General features: G+C 34.5%; 1 protein-coding gene and 1 long non-coding RNA gene across 7 annotated transcripts; one reads left to right on the plus strand and one right to left on the minus strand.

The window, feature by feature from the left end:
• Window positions 1-460: 460 nt before the first annotated feature.
• Window positions 461-3,311, minus strand: LOC113330480. The gene is made up of 4 exons (XM_026577287.1): window positions 2,567-3,311; window positions 1,460-2,482; window positions 1,252-1,373; window positions 461-964 (listed from the first exon to the last, which is right to left on the minus strand). Exons 1-4 carry the CDS (start codon window positions 3,309-3,311, stop codon window positions 461-463), a joined length of 2,394 nt encoding a protein of 797 aa, XP_026433072.1.
• A 3,015-nt stretch (window positions 3,312-6,326) lies between these two features.
• Window positions 6,327-9,912, plus strand: LOC113330435. 6 transcript variants are annotated; one of them, XR_003350291.1, is made up of 7 exons: window positions 6,327-6,546; window positions 6,665-6,705; window positions 6,785-6,827; window positions 6,915-7,160; window positions 7,535-7,629; window positions 8,695-8,838; window positions 9,562-9,912. It is a non-coding gene; the product is annotated as an uncharacterized LOC113330435 (long non-coding RNA). The 6 variants fall into 6 exon arrangements; XR_003350294.1 differs by having other exon boundaries at window positions 6,925-7,160; XR_003350295.1 differs by having other exon boundaries at window positions 6,327-6,705; window positions 7,461-7,629.
• The last annotated feature ends 7,895 nt before the right edge of the window (window positions 9,913-17,807 follow it).

Genomic DNA, 17,807 nt, shown 5'->3' on the forward strand with positions numbered 1-17,807 from the left:
TGATGAATTATTTCTGGCCGTCCACGTATGTTTAAGATCAGCGGCTTAGATAAACTTTTTTTATTAAAAGTTAAAAATTACTAAAAATATTTTATTAAAAGTATTTACTAACAGAAGTTAAGACCAAGGTAGTTAATTTTGGATTCCGGTTTATCTCGGTCCCGAGCGAGACACTGGTACAACGTTGTCTCGGGGAGATTCCGTTTTCAAATTTCGATGTAATTTCGGTTCCAACTTTTATAATAAGAAGTGTTTGTTGCCAGGTTCAATTACCAGGCGTAAACACTAACTCTCATATGGATTGATGAGAAATTGTGCTGAGGCCAGAGTTCTGAAAGACTATTAGTAACAATTAATTCCATTCACAAATAAAATTGGAAGCATTTCACATCCACAGCCAGTTCCAGAGGTTATCAAGAATGTATCATGATTGCACAACCAAGAAAAGTAGTCTCACGCTCTAAGTAAACGTTACAAAATGTGTACAAAGTAAAGGAACAACAAGGATATTACAATTATAATCAATATAATTTGATTCATCATAGATATCATCATCTAAAGTAACTCCATCATTCCCGACACCATCGAGTAGCCCATTTTGAGTGTCCAACATCAAGTCATCAGTATCATATCCATCATACTCCGAGTTAGTTGGATACGTAGACTTACTTCGAGAACTACTGACACTTTTACTACCAACAGTCCCACGTTCTTCACTAACTTTCTCTTGCAAATCATCAAAAGTTACATAATCACCATGAACCTCCAAGTCATTCAAATTTCGTAACTCCAACCATTCATCATTTTCATCACGCTCCTCCAGAAAAATAGGATCATTAGCTTTATCATTATCGTTATATTGTTGGATATCTAGGTAACGACGCTGCAATTTCTTATTATACTGGATAAAAACACTATCATTCAATTTCTGTTGCGTTATGCGATTTCGTTTTTTCGAGTGCAACTGAAATACATAAGATAAGTAAGTAATTCAACTCAAATACTTAATAGTAAGCACATGCTAATTTTTTTGTTGCTTGTTGTCATAAGAACATAGGGGTATACATGCATGTTATGTTCCTAGTTCAATCGACCTACTATACAGAGCACTTAAGGGAAATGAGTTATGGTCAAGTCTTAACAGTAATACAACACTCCACAATCAATTAATTCAAAATATAGGTACTGGAATTGCATGGTTCATGCATATTCAGAATATTACTAATCAGTGTAAAAGATTAGAATACTTACATTTTGAAATGTGCTCCAGTTTCGCTCACATGGGGAAGCAGAACAAGTAAGACTCAATACTCTGATTGCAAATTTTTGTAGGTTTGGCGCATCGATTCCTCCAAATGTAATCCACCATTCATCTGTTATAAATATAATCAAAGTAGTTATAAAATCTATCTAACACAAATGTAGTCAAACTTTAAACTTAAAGAACAAACAAGCTTACGAGGTTGATCCTTATTTCTTCTTCTTTTGCAAGGCGGAGTTCCCAAGATCCCAACAGCATCAGCATACTTTCTCAATTCACCCGTAGCAGCATCAAGTTCATCTTCATTGGGTATAAGCCTTTGCATTGCTGTATGAAGTCCTCTTTTGATTTCTATGTACTTTGGATCACTATCCATTTCATAAGCTTCAATAGTGTAGAATATGGAAGGATTCAAATAGTATGCCGCACAATGTAGAGCATGATTAAAGTTATTCTTCCATCTTTTCTCAAAGCAAGCCTTAATTACACCCCACGTATCATCATCTTCACTGAATTTCTCCTCTAGTTGATTCCTTGCTATCCTCATTGCATCATAAAAAGAAGGCATTGTAGGTTTGCGCTCGATGTCCACCAACCTTACAACCTTAACTAAAGGCTTCAGCACACTACAAGCATAATCAACATCTTCCCAAAATGTGCTACTTGTAACAATTTTAAGTGCATTAATTCCAAGAGTTTCTTTTGAAAATCTAGTTTTTGCCCACCTATCATTCACAAACACCATTTGTAAAGGAGTTTTATACTTTTGAAGACTTTTTAGTGTGTAATACTGAGTTGCAAATCTAGTCTTTGTAGACCTATGTAAGTCTGCACGTGTCAACTCCCTCATCAAGCACAATACTTGAAAATGAGCATAAATGTAAGTAACAAGTCTTTTACCTAGAATGACGGCTGTCTTGATTCGCATAAGCTTGTCACCAAGTTCTTCTAGCATCAACTGGACACAATGAGCACCACAAGGAGTCCAAAATAGATTCGGGTATTCAAGCATTAAATCTTTCCCAGCCTTTTTAAAATTTGAACCATTGTCAGTAATGAATTGAACCACATTTTCTTTCCCGACATCTTCAATTACCTCCTTTACAAGCTCACGTATGAAATCAGCATCATTGGTTCTGTTTGACGCATCTACAGACTTCAAGAAAACTGACCCTTTCGGACAATTCACCAAAAAGTTAATAAGATGTCGCTTTTTCCCATCTGTCCAACCATCGGACATAATAGAACATCCATACCTCTTCCAATGTATCCTAAATGTATCAACAAACTTCTTTGTTTGCTAACTGGTCCTTGAAAAGATTTGTGCGAATCTGATGGTAAGATGGCGCGGCATAGCTTTACCATATTCACCAATTGCATAGATCATTTGTTGGAAACTTGGACATCGAACAGTATTAAAAGATATAGAGTTCTCAGTCATCCAAGCTGAAATGCTTTTCCATGCATCTTTCTTTAACTTCTCTTTCGCTGAACTGTTTCTGTCAAGAGTGGCTTGCTGAGTTTTCTGGTGGTCTGTCTGCATGAGTAAATCCATTGGACCCCTAGAACTACTTTGGCTCTTGAATTTTCTTTTACTTTGACTGTGAACAACTACTTGACTACTACTGCCCACATTAAAATCTTTTTCAACTTCTTGTACCTCATGGTCCTCATCATCAGTATCAGCATCAGACTTCTCATCAGATTGTGTGCGACGATACATAGCATCAACGTTATCCCTGTGAGCTTTCTTTAACTTCTTTATACTGTCATTTTGTCTAATTTCATTTATAGTTTCAACTGTTGCTTTCATACATGATGAAACATTCCCTTTGACTTGTGTGATATGCTGCTTAAGCCTAGTAATTCCACCACCACGCATTTCTTTGTTACAAAGCGTACAACTTAGTTTCTTCGGAAATGCAGGATCTTTGCATGTAGCCCATTTCCATGCTAGATCTCTTGTTTGAGTCAGACTAGAAGATTGAGGGAGTATTGACCCACATGTAGTGTTTGATTTGTTAGAATTGGATGCATTAGAAGAATCCATAATCACAACCTGAAATTCATGTCAAATTGAAATTATGAGAACAATAAGCAAACTCTATTACCCAACTGAACTTTCTTACAATTGGGAGCCAACTGAACTTGGTACACCACTGGCTAATACAACCAATTATTAGCACAAAATTATTACCACTGCCTAATAAAACTCTACTTATGAACATCGATGTATAGTCTATAAATTGATATCAGATAATGACACAAACATCACCTCAACCACATTCCTACCTGAGAGAAGCATAGAATGGATGCCTACCTCAGATTTGCATCCAGCTGAAAGAAGACTATTACTTGAGCCACCCAAAGCAAAATTAAATACTTCTTGAGCTTAACTAGCAGTTAATACTGCTACCTGAGGAAACCGAACACCCAATTCTTCATTACTAAAGCAAATCAACAAGAACCCTGACATGCATCAAACACTGTCACAACTATGAAGTGAACTCAATATTTAATGACCTCACCAGCAAATCAACAAGAACCCATGACAAATCAAAAAGAACCCATGAAAAACAAATTCAGTAATTGAACAAAGAAAGCTTCAATTGAAATTCAAAACCCTAATCTCAGATTAACATCAAAAGAACTCACAACATGATACAAAAGTTCTCAAAAGTCAAAATATATAAATCTAGCTTCGATTAACACCACAAACCCTAATCTTGTTTCGATTAACATACCTTGCTTCGATTATGTGAGAGAGAGTTAGAGACTGAAGAAGAAACGAAGTGAAGAAGAAACGAAGTGAAGAAGAAACTAAGTGAAGAAGAGTGAATCGGTGTAATAAATATTAGGATTAGTTAGGTTAAATTACTAAAATACCCTATCTCGGGGGTAAAATCGGTGGAATTTCGGCCGATATAACCGAGTTTTCCGGTAACTTTTCGTATCACCGGAATTTCGTATTCCACTATGTTACGAGCCGAAAAGGGAAATTTCGGCGGAATTTCGGCCGAGATGGCCGAAATTGACTACCTTGGTTAAGAATTAACGGGTCAACCCAGATCAACGTTGAGTCCAGGTACCAAACACTAACGTTGGATAAACGTTAGACCAAAGCCTTGTGTTGGCCAAAACCTGAGTACTAAATTCCAGTTGTCCCTTTTCTAGGTCACGGTAGGTTACAGGGACACCTCGTGAATCTTAGTAGGTACTAACTTATGATGTTTCAACTTGAAATACACGTTTTGCATACGTATATCGGGATTGGGATATTGGTTTTATATACATATATCGAGATTGGGATATGGCTAGCTCACCATGAATACTTTGTCTTTTCAGTTGTTTTTTTTTGTTGATATTTTCTTATATGCTGAGATTATGCAAGTTAAGAGTCCTCAGGACCATCATGAAAGACCCTTATTTTAGTATGTTCAACGATAAAATCTCACCATACATTTCCACAGAGGACTTGAAAACCTTTCTTAACCCACAATCACAAATATAAGTAGCCCTTTCTTTTTCTCTATATACTGGACCAATGGATTTATTTTTAGTTCTAACTATTTGAATTTATCGTGTAAAATTGACTTATGGAGATAATAGTATAAAACCGCACAGTGATGTAAATTACAGCAGTGCTTTACAGTTCTTTTCAGTTGTCATCGTTTCTAACTATTCTTAAAATGGTTGAATTTACGTCTTCTTTCTATTTTCTGCAAAATTAGGGATTGATTGATAGATTAAATTTGAAACAGTGGACAAATATCTACAATTGGTGAGGGCAGAAACATCTTGGTGAAGGGACAATGGTATTTTTACCAATCGACGGTTATCTTTGGACACATAAAGGCCGGCCTTGATTGGAATTTTGGGGAGATACACTTCAGGCACATAAAGGACGGTCCTGATTGATCCTAATTCATAGGTTTTGAGACTTTGGGGGAGATTTTAGCCACCAAATAATATGGTTTTACCTATTTCCCATCCCCATTTTTCCTATTTTCCATCCCACTTAAATCCTATCCCAATTCTTCTAAGTACCATCCATGTAAATTTTTATATATCCTACATCCCATCTCTCACTTTTTATTTACACCCACGAATAGAACCACCGTACAATTATGGAAAACTTGGGCACTCACGTTTCCATCTCCATCAGCAGAGATGTATCAGATCTAAGATAAAAAGAAGTTGACCTTGCTGCTGCGAAATCAACAGCAGAGATGCATAAGACGGTAACAGACAGTGACTTAAGGATGACTGTGAGACCAGTTCTTGTCTTTTCGAGCATACTATGAGCATGATCAGGAAATGGATCATCCAATCCTTATTTTGTCTATAATTTAAAGGCAAGGTCAATAAACTCCACTACAACGTGATCATCAATACATCTGCTCCTTTATTTTATTTTTAATCATCTTGACATCTTTAACTCTAATGGGAACTCTAATCCTACAATTCCTCTTTTTCGTTTTTTATCCCTAAATTTGAATGAATGAGTTTAGAGGCGTCTAACCCCTAATCAGTATATTGAAAGGAGTTTTGATGATGGAGCCGCTTCATGAAATTAATGAGATGAACAACCTGCAAGTTTCCCCTGATTAACTGGGATGTAAAAGTATAACTGGACGATGGGTTCCCAAAAAAAAAAAAAAAAAAGAAAAAAAAATGTTCCCTACGTATAGGGTTTTTATCTTGATAGTTTACAAAACGGGTTTCAATAGGTGTATTATGATAATTAATGGTATACATCAATTATAGGGTTTTTAATTTGATAGTTTTGGGTTTTGTTTAGTGAAAAAAGGTCAATGAAGAAGACAAATACAAATGATAATAGTCATGGTAATAGTCAATTGATTTTTATAGGTGGTATATAGGAAAAATTATCATTCAAAAGTAAATTGATTTTACAAATTGTGAAGAGGATGGAAAATAGGAAAAATGGGGATGGGAAATAGGTAAAATCGATAATATAACGGTTTTCTGTTAATCTATTCAAAGAAAAAGCATAACACATGTTTGAAACATTCATTTTCTTTTGCTCTCGCCTTAACTCAAATTAATGCAATGATTGATTGAATGTTTCCGTAACTGAATTACATATGATATTTCAAAATGATTTCTTCTTTCTAGGTTTTCAGATTTATTCACTTCTTCAACCCAAATCTCTCGGCTTTTAGGTTTATTCTTCTTTCAATATGGTTTTTCTTTTTGGTTTATTCTTCTTTCTAGGTTTTTATTTTGATTCACTTCTGCAACCCAAATCTCCCAGCTTTCAGGTTTGATTTTCTTTTCTCAATTCTTCTTTACAATTCTTATATTCCAATCTGTGTATGAGTAATTCCTTAATTTTTGTGGGTTTTATTTGTTCCCCAAAACTATCAATGGAGGGAATAGTTTTGGGTGGTGCAAACTCAATGGAAGGAACTTCTATCTGTGTAAGTTGTAATTGAAGTTATCATTACTATATTTTGTCTGTGATAATGCTTCAAAAATAATTTGTATCATGCTATCTAGGTTACACCAATTCCTGGTGGTTTATTCTTTTTGGCTTATGAAGGTATGTTCCAGAGCATTGTCTTTGTTCTCCAAAGTATTTTTTTTTTAGTTATTGAGAAATGGGTTCTCTTAAAGTTTACATTTTTAGTTGGTTGTAGGTGTTTTCGAATATGGGTTCTCATTCAAATCGGCTTAATCATGTATATGGCACAGGAAGTTGTTAATTTACACCACCACATTTAGTCATGTATTGATGCTCATCCTTTGCACCAACCTTTCAGTCGTTGCTCTTAATTGATATACACACCTGAATACCAGAAGAAATTTCTAAGAAGGATCCTGTATAGATATTGCAGTCCTCCCATTTCACTGTTCTTTACACCCTGAAATGCAGGTAAATTGTTGTGTCCTTTTGTTGGTTGTTCGCCTGATATCGAATATTATATGTGATTTATCAATAGATTTGGTGTATTTTCTTCCGTTTAACACTTTAATACCCTAATACTAGGTTACAATCCAGCTGCAGGGGCTTTGATACCCCACGATAGCGGAAACATTTTAGATTAAAATAATATTTTTTACGTGTTCAACAAGAATGTCCCAACCAGAGCATAAACTAATCTATGAAAGACTGAAACTAATATTAGGTTATCTAGGTCACTGACATGTTTCATTGTGTCTGCTATTAATGGAGGGAATAGTTTTGGGTCTTTCGTGAAATGCTTACATGGCCAGCAAAAATAAAGTTTGCTATTGGACTCTTGCCAGAATCGGTTGGTCGACACGCTTATGCGGAGCTCAAGATGGCTTCAGCGTCAAAAAAGTGGATGAGGAAACATGTATCAAACTTAAATTCGTTTCAGGTTACTATTGTGTGATTTTTATATTGTTAATTCTGGTTTCTTTATAGATGTCATTTTATTAGCAAAAATATCTATGGCGCGTTATTCAAGAGGCACAAAGCCATTTTCTGTCTTTGAACCGATTTCTTCATATGTGACGGTATTTTATTTATTGAATGATGGGTGGGTAGTCGAATTTATTTGAAATACATCAAAAATATATGTGTATTCTGTTACGGAAACAACTAAGTTAACCAACTAGGAAGGCCCTTGGCCCATAATTACTGAATACCCTTATTGATCTTTTTTGCTTTCAAAATAGTTCTTTTGATTAGTGCTCATGAGGTTGGACATGGACAAGTTTGTACTAGGAACTTAAGAACATGTTCATGTGTTCCTAAATATTTTTGAATATCTTTGTGCAGCATACTTTGGGGATTTGTGGATTTTTGGAAATGTTGTATTAGTAGTAGAAATGAGCATATCTTTCAGCTACATTTGACTATCTTAAATCTTTTGGTTTTTCTAGGTCACGGTAGGTTCATGAACACCTCGCGAATCTTAGTAGGTTCTAACTTATGATCTTTCAACTTGAAATACACGTTTTGTATACAAATATAGGGATTGGGATATTGGTTTTATATACATATATCGAGATTGGGATATGGCTAGCTCACCATGAATACTTTGTCTTTTCATTTTATTTTAATTTTTTGGTATTTTCTTATATGCTGAGATTATGCAAGTTAAGAATCCTCAGGACCATCACGAAAGACCCTTATTTTAGTATTTTAACAATAAAAGCTCACTGTACATTTCCACAGAGGACTTGAAAACCTTTCCTAACCCACAATCACAAATATAAGTAGCCTTTTCTTTTTTTCTATATATAAGACCAATATATTTATTTTTAGTTCTAACTATTTGAATTTTATCGTGTAAAATTGAATTATGGAGATAATAGTATAAAACCACACAGTGTTGTAAATTAAAGCAATGCTTTACAGTTCTTTTCAGTTGTCATCGTCTCCAACTATTCTTAAAGTGGTTGAATTTACATCTTCTTTTTATTTTCTGCAAAATTAGGGATTGATTGATAGATTAAATTTGAAATAGTGGCCGAAAGTCTACAATTGGTGAGGGTAGAAACATCTTTTTCCGCAGTATCATGTTCATCATCAGAAATTTAAAACTGGTGAAGGCAGAAACATTTCAGATTCAAAAGAAATGGTGAGGAAAGCAACATATGTTTGCACAATATCATGTCTTTCACAGAAAAGAATTGTTTCTTTAGTTTACAGTTTTTGTTTCATTCGGAAATCAGAATTATTATTTTTAGATGTGCTCTGTTTTCAAATATCCATTTATATTGTCTTTTATTGATAGCATTGGTATTATTTTTAATGTTAGACTTCGTTCTCCCACATGGATTTTTTTTACGCTTAACTGCAGATAATAGAAAATGGATAGGGAATCTCCATAGGAAACATGACTTGATAGATGTTGTTGATGTATGTTGCTTTAGTTATTCTCTTCAAATCATGCACAAGAAATTACCTAACTGTTGACGTATGATCTTTGTATTGCATAACCACCCCACGTATGTTAACTACACAACATTGTGAACTTAGTGACTGCTTGACCTTGGATAGGTTCATCAGACAGTTAGATATTTTGATATCTTCACAAAGATTTAGGGATGTCCAAACCTCTCAGCTTCCTCCTCCCTTTATGTTTGATATGAGATTGTGTGTAGGCCTTATTTTCTAATTCCAATTTATTCTGATCATTCTTTTTTTTTTGATGTGGTGAAATTATTTATTATCAAATATCTATTTAGTTCCGTCTCCAAATCTGCTTATTATTATATAACTACGACTACTTATTTTACCATAGTACTCGCATGGTTTGGTATTTTGTGCATGTCTCTTAAGCATTTTGTTTTGTTTCCAGGTTTTCCATGTTTGTAACCTAACTCAGATGGTGTAATGCCTTCATACATATGGAGGTAACATTGTTACGACTTGAGATTGCTCACTTCTGCAGAATAAGAACGTTTGTAAAATGATCTCGATTTAAATCTCCTTGATGGTGTATCAGTTTAAACTCAAGATGGCATTTTGCTTGGTGTGGTATTTATGCTTGGTCACAAGAAATATGTGATATTTAACTTGAGAACCTCTTAATTTCATACGCTTTTACTCCTACAATCCTTGGATAATGGTCTTTGTAACATGTAACACTGTTCTAAATTGATTTTTGTTAGTCGTCGAATCTTTATTTTTCATTGTCGTTGGAATACATGTACGATCCTTAATTGCCTTAATGGGATCAAAGTGTTTATTGTAACCATTTTATTGCAGTTTGCACGTCGTAAAATTGAAAAGATGCGATTTTTTCCTGATTCCTCTATTTTGAATTATTTTCAAACCTCTCATCTATAATGTTTCTCATTTTTTTCTTCATTTGGAGGATTTTTAACTCCATGCACACAAGATGGAACTAGCGACAAAGCAATATAAATGGCACAAATTTCATACTTATTGTGATGCAAGGTCGTGACTACGCTGATGTCTTTTATCCACATTACACTACCAGGAACAAACCATAGCCTGTGCCGTTACGGCACGGGTCATATCCTAGTATACATTTATATCACAAAGAAATTCATCAACAAATGCATTTCTTCAAAAAAAAAGAAAAAAAAAGGAAATTGGGGAGAATACTATCAAGATTACAATTCAATAGGACCTTCACCAAAGTTATATAACAAGAAAACTCAAAGAAGAGGAAGAAGAAGGGGGAATAAATACTCATGACAACCATCAAAGATCACAAAAACAACCAAGATCAAAATTAAAGTTGGAAAACAAAGATTGATCAGTCGGAGAATAATGAGGAACAACTTCCGAAGACTCAAAAGGTGAAAAATAATCATCAAGGAAGAATATCCTCCCTTTTTAAAGATAATAAAATAAGATGAAACTATCCTTACAAGGTTATCCAGAATCAATGCGGCTGAAAAGACGAGGGTACCCAAATATACCTAAATCTAAAACTTTTCCTACCTATAAGTCCTTTCTCCGAAAGTGATTGTCTATGGAATGAGTCGAGACAATGAAACTAATCGGTTCACACTTCATGTGATCTTCTATGGATACGAGATCGAGACAATACAACAACGAAGTATATTTACTTGATAAAAAGGTTCAGACTTAACCAAACACAATAGCATTCACTTATAAAGTAAATAGGAATTAACATTTGTGTAATTTACTTTAATTATAATAAAACAATTATAATGTGGAAAATAAAAGTAAATGACACAGCAAGATCTTGTTAACGAGGAAACCGCAAATGCAGAAAAACGCCGGGACCTTGTATAAAATTGAACACTCTCAGGATTAAGCCGATACACAAAATTACACCTAACTTCGTATAGTTGAGACCAAGCAACTAAACTAGTTCACCTAGTTCCGTCTGTATTCCCACGCCTCCAACTTATAAATAAGTCACGTACTTGGAACAATTCCTTTGGTTCGTATTCCAAACAATAAAGGAACAATAAATCTGTTTGGTATCAACTCTCTTAAACCAACTGATACGAGTCGGACAAAGGCTCTTCTGTTTATCTTAACATAAACTCCTTCGTCAGGTCCTTAGATCTATCTTATGTTCAATTACCGAAGTAATCGTTAAGATTTTGCAATCAACAATCTTAATCCAAAGAATTGTGTTGATACCGATCTACTCAATTAATCAATCCAATTCTATAACAAGGATAAAATCGATTATTAATTGGATCCTCTTTTTACCGAAACAAGTATTGTGCACACCAAAGATTATGAACCCCAAATTAGAAATCTCTAAACCCTTCTTTGTCTTCAAATCTTCTTAGATCTTCAATAAACACCTCACACAATCACTTGAATCTCTTGTGATCATTCACGCACAGAACGGAGTCTGTTAACAATGGATTATCACAAGATCTTATTTAGAACTAACAACAGTCTAAAGATCCCTGTCGAAACTCTGAACTAGTTTGAGTGAATCTTATATCAGAAGAGAAGATCATCAAGCATGAACAAACTAGGTGCAATCAAAGTTCAACCACCGTGAGTTAATCAAATCAATCGAAAACAAAAGATAAACCGCAATTATTTAGTTTCCCACCAACGGTACTAATAGAGCTTCTCAATCCCAAAGAAGACTTTAAACCGAGCGGCCGTAAGAGATTTCGCCTAATTAGGTTACTCTTCTCTCCGAATAGGAGGCTTCACCAGTAGCAGCACAACAAGAGGTAGTTTGCTGTTATGATGGATTAGTTTGCTAGAAATGAAAACTTCAAGTATTTATAGACTAGGAAGTTTGGACACCAAGGAATTTCCAAAACCGAAAATATTCTCAAGATATTCATTAAAGCACAAATTCGGTTTCCATAATTCCTGGAAATGCTCTGTCCAAAAATAATGATCGAAATCTCTCAAAAAATCTCTAATTAGTAAATGCGCATTACTAATTCTTATTTTCCTAAAAATGAAATTAATAACCTTAATTAAAAGATTCTTAATTTATTTATGTTTCGATCCTGGTATTCTCTTCCCTTAGATATTAAGGAATAACTTTGAACAATTAAATATAAACATTCACAACACGTGTTCAAAGTATGTCGACATCCTTACTTTGTAAGTCCTTTTTCATACTTACAACCTTGAAACTGATTTGCCACACTTCCAAACAAGTTTAAAATTGGTTTATCTGACTTTCAAGAACTATGTGATTGATCAAATAACATTCAATCACAAATCATGGGTGTAACGGTTCTACCAAAACAAGTTTCGGTTCTACCTTCCATGTGAGTACTGTGCATAGTCACACTAGCTTTCCAAAATTCGGTTGACTAGGTACTAGTATCGGTTCCCCACATATATATGGTATTTAACTTATATGTGTTGCACATGTCCATAGGATCGGTTCCCCTTTTCCTAAAAACGTGTTGCACATGTCCATAGGATCGGTTCCCCTTTATGCTATAAACCTGCTGCACCTCATACAAGAATCGATTCCCCTTTGTGATGTATTGCACCTCTTACTAGGATCGGTTCCCCTTTTCCCAGTTTTGGTCAGACATAAAATCACAAACTCGATCATACCATCTCAGGTGATTACTAAAGATCGGTTTCACTAATAAAAGTCATACGAATACATAAGTCGGGCCTTTGTGAGTAGTTTTACCAAGAACACAAACAAGTCATGAACGGTTATACTAAATCACACATATTGGATGTTCACAAGATATGCAATGAATAACAATCCCAATAACGCCTGGCGATTTCCTTTTCGATTCACAAACCAAGTTCATGAATTTACTTCCTTAGAACACATGTAAACATTGTTCCCTAGGATGAAATCCTCACCTCATACCCATACATAATCACAATAGCATTCAAATGATTATGGCGATGTATTATCTATAAATTTTAATGGTTAAGCAATAAACCTCGTATTGTATTCCTTAATACTATGTCTATCTAGAGTTCAATCATGCTTCGCAACTTTGTTTTCAATATGCACGACTTGAAAGATACGTTAGGGAATGAAACAGTTCAAGTCAAATATCACTAACCTCAAGTGGAAGGATGATGTTGTCGTTGTAGCTCCTTGCTTCTTCACATCTTCAAGTCTTCGCAATACTTGTAAAGTATCATTATCCTAATACTTTCAAGCTAACCTATACGAAGTTGACTCTAGTACATAATCAAGCGACTCTTAACATGAGTTTTGATTCACTAAAATATGACAACCAAACTTGACATACTAACGCTTGGTGGATTCAACCGAGCTATGCTCTAACAATCTCCCCCTTTGTCAATTTTAGTGACAAAACTCTTACATCATATGGATAAACAAATTACAATAATTCATTACACATATGCTTGATTCCTGAATTCAACAGCACGGTAATATGCACACATTCAATCCTCAAAAATGTCGTTGTTGACATTATAATAACAAAGTTAATACTCCCCCTAAGGAAGATAGGTAGATATTCAATCCGCACGTCTTTGTTATACCACTTAATATGATATGTTACTCCCCCTTAGTCTGTGCTTTCACTCTTTCGTTTAGATTAAACGTTTAAGCACCAATGTTCTTTTCCTTAGGGATACCAATCAATATAAAATCAGTGCCAATATCACTTGTTTACTCCATATATTTCTCCCCATTTTTGTCACAAAATGATAAAGAAACGAAAAAATAAAGGACAACATGAAAAGAATCTTACAAATCTCAAAATAGACTTGCAACATTTAGAGTTAAGCACGAGGGTTCCGCACACCATGTTCTGATAACAATTATCAAAACCGAAACTACAAGTAGTTTTATTTTGATATGTTATCAAAGAAACTTGTCCGAAACAATTTTTCCATTTTAGTTTAGCAAACCAAAAATCAACTAAGTATCTTAGTCCCTTTGCTAAACCGATTGTATAAAAACAATTGCTTATTCGATAAGACCAAAATAAAGATAACTCTATTTTTCTCATCAGGTTCTAATTATCCATAAACTTAGACCTCTAAATTTTAAACAAGACAAGTACTAGGTTAGTTAACTATCATTTCTTGTTAAGGCATTCGATTAGACTTGAATAACTGAAACCTCACTTCGATAAGTCTAACTAAGATCAGAATTAACTTAGTTTCTCTTATCCGGAATCGAATTGGACTAAACAACTCATCCCGTAAACCTTTTCTTTCGTTAAGCCATAAATAATTCATACAAACCAAATAAATCAACTTGCACAATTATTCACCTCAACCGGAAGCAATTGAAACAACATAGACATTAAAGCACCGCAATTGCACCGAAATTTTGTAAGCCTAAACAATTGATACCACACAATAAAGCAAGACAACAATAGTTTTTCTTAACCAGAACCAATTGAATCACGCATACATCCATACACACATAATGGAATAAACATCAATTGTACCGAAATTTTGTCAAGCAAAAGCAATAAATATATATGAAATAAACTCAGGCTTTTCTTAAACAGGAAAACAATTAACTAACAACATTGTTACCTCAAATTTCGCATCCACTTCTCCAATATGTTTGCATCTTCGTCCAGGGAGAATCGATATCGAAATATCATCATGTTGTCATCCTTATGAAAAACAAAAGAATAACAACAACCAAACTTTACTAGATAAAGGTTGAAAATCGGTTTCAACAAGTACAAGCAAAAGTTGAAAACCGTCGAAACACATATGCTTTTATGCTAAACCAGAACCGATTCAACATATTTTTTCTACCAGAACCCCTCACGATTCTTTGATAAAGCCTACCAACATGGGCTAGAACTTAATCTTGCTAAATCAAAAAGTCACCCAAACCACAAGGGTTCACAACATTATGAGATCGAATATCAAGGTAAGAACCGAAATCAAACATCCTGTAAACATACATAGCAATAAGATAAAAGCATTCAAGCACGGGCTATGTAAACCGAAAACTATCACAAGAAAAATTATAAATCCAATAATTTTATTCATAATAGACCAATACAATCATTGAAATAAATCAAAAATTGATGTCTATTTCTCTGCAACTCAGTCCTTCATGTCAGTGCTAAATGAAGGCGGATTACTACTCTTCAGCTTTTGAATTTCTTCAAGTAGAAAACCTTGTTGCTTGACCAGAATTTCTTGCAGATGAGAAATCTTCGTGAAGGATTTTGCAAGAACATGTAATTCTTTCTTTGATTGAACACAAAAGTGTGTCAATGCTTCAATACACTGATCTTTCTTCAGAGTATTCTCTTTTTCCTTCTTGCTAAGCCAATCTCCCTTTTTGATTTTACTCTTAATATCAAGAGACGGTCTAGGCTTATTCTTCAAGTGATCTTTCTGATCTAGCATCTTTTCCAGAGAAGCCATTTGATCCAGACCCATAGTTCGGACAAGGAATGATCAAATTAGGAGAAAGATCTTTTTATAATTTTCATACTACCGAAAATATAATATTCCTAAAAATACGAATATATCAAATATCTTCAAATACTAGATATTATTTCCATAATCTACACAAAGTGCCTTGATTTTTCTTCTTTCTCACTCAAAGATTTGGCACACATGGTGAGGAAAGAATTCTAATACCGATCAGGTGGCATTAGTATGAAATTTTCTCTCATTATGGAATTTTGAACAACCATAGTGTTTTTGATCTAGTATAGTATGAAAAAATCTCCTTTTTTACCTCGAACTAACGAAGCATCTGGGGATTGACTGGAATTGCATACGCGATTCTTAGCAGTTTTGTTTTTGAGTCAGTTTTTGCATCTTGTCTTATTTTTCCCTTTACCATTAGGTGATTTAATAACATCGGAAGACATGTCCATTCTTAAAATGGTTAAATCACTAATGGAGGAGGAAGGAATAAGATTAACAGCTAATGCAATATTAGTTGTTTCCTCTTCTTCAGAATCATATGAATCAGGGGTCTCATCTAGAGTTACAACAAGAGCCTTGCTTCCAGTGTATTTCTTAAGATTGGGGCAGTCTTTAGCAATATGACCAAACCCTTTACACTTGAAGCATTGAGGATGATAATCATCATCTTCTTCATGATCCTTTTTGACAGGAACTCGATCATGTGGACGATAAGATCGATGAGTATCCTTAACGAATATCTTATATATTTTCTTTAAGAGATCTAAAAACTGTCTAGTAATCAATAATAATGAATGTTCAATTTCATCATCAGAATTTTCAGCAATCTGTTCATCTGAATCATCCATTTGTATATTCCTTTCCATTGGAGCTTTAGGAATTCTTGCAGATTTAAAAGCGAATCCTTTACCTTGAATAGACCGTGATTCATGATCAAAGATATTCAACTTACCAAATAGTGTGCTTCTTGAGAGAGATGAAAGATCATTTGCTTCTATGATTGCATGCTTCTTAGAATTGTATCTTGATGGCAACGATCTGAGAATTTTGCATACTATATCCTTTCCAGAATTAGTCTTTCCTAATGAGAAAGAAGCATTAATTATCTCAAAGAGTTTAATATGAAACTCTTCAAAAGTGTCCTTCTCATCCATTCGAAGGTTTTCCCAATCGGAAGTGAGAGTTTGAAATCTAACTCCTTTCTCTGATGAATTTCCTTTGAATACGATCTGAAGATTATCTCAAGCTTCTTTCGAAGTTTGACATGTTGATACATGATGTTGTAGATCACGGCTTACAACATGTGTTATAGAATTCAAACCATCTGAATTCTGCTTTGCAAGTGCCTTTTCTTCGTTCGAAAACTGTACTAAGCGCTTAAACCCAGTTTCTGAATTTTCTATCTTTGGACGAATATAACTATCGACGAATAATAGCCATGTATTAAAGTCTCGTGATTGAAGAAAATATCTCATAGCAGATTTCCACCATAGATAGTTTGTTCCGTCAAATCTTGGCGGTACGTTAATTGAAGTCGATTCATGAGAACTCGAGTTCATTCTTATAGGTTTGATCGCACCAAACATAGATTGTTAGATCTTTTCGTGTTTGCCTACTCTGATACCAATTGAAAAGACGAGGGTACCCAAATATACCTCAATCTAAAACTTTTCCTACCTATAAGTCCTTTCTCCGAAAGTGATTGTCTATGGACTGAGTCGAGACAATGCAACTAATCGGTTCACACTTCGTGTGATCGTCTATGGATACGAGATCGACACAATACAACAACGAAGTATGTTTACTTGATAAAAAGGTTCGGACTTAACCAAACACAATATGATTCACTTATCAAGTAAATATGAATTAACGTTTGTGTAATTTACTTTAATTATAATAAAACAATTATAATGCGAAAAATAAAAGTAAATGACACAGCAAGATTTTGTTAACGAGGAAACCGCAAATGCAGAAAAACCCCGGGACCTTGTCCAGAATTGAATACTCTCAGGATTAAGCCGCGACACAAAATTACACCTAACTTCGTATAGTTGAGACCAAGCAACTAAACCTATAGTTCACCTAGTTCCGTCTGTATTCCCACGCCTCCAACTTATAAATAAGTCGCGTACTTGGAACAATTCCTTTGGTTCGTATTCCAAACAGTAAAGGAACAACTAATCTGTTTGGTATCAACTCTCTTCAACCAAGTGATATGAGTCGGACAAAGGCTCTTCTGTTTATCTT

This window comes from Papaver somniferum, unplaced genomic scaffold (assembly GCF_003573695.1).
Source record: "Papaver somniferum cultivar HN1 unplaced genomic scaffold, ASM357369v1 unplaced-scaffold_118, whole genome shotgun sequence".
In the NCBI taxonomy this organism is placed as follows: Eukaryota; Viridiplantae; Streptophyta; class Magnoliopsida; order Ranunculales; family Papaveraceae; genus Papaver; species Papaver somniferum.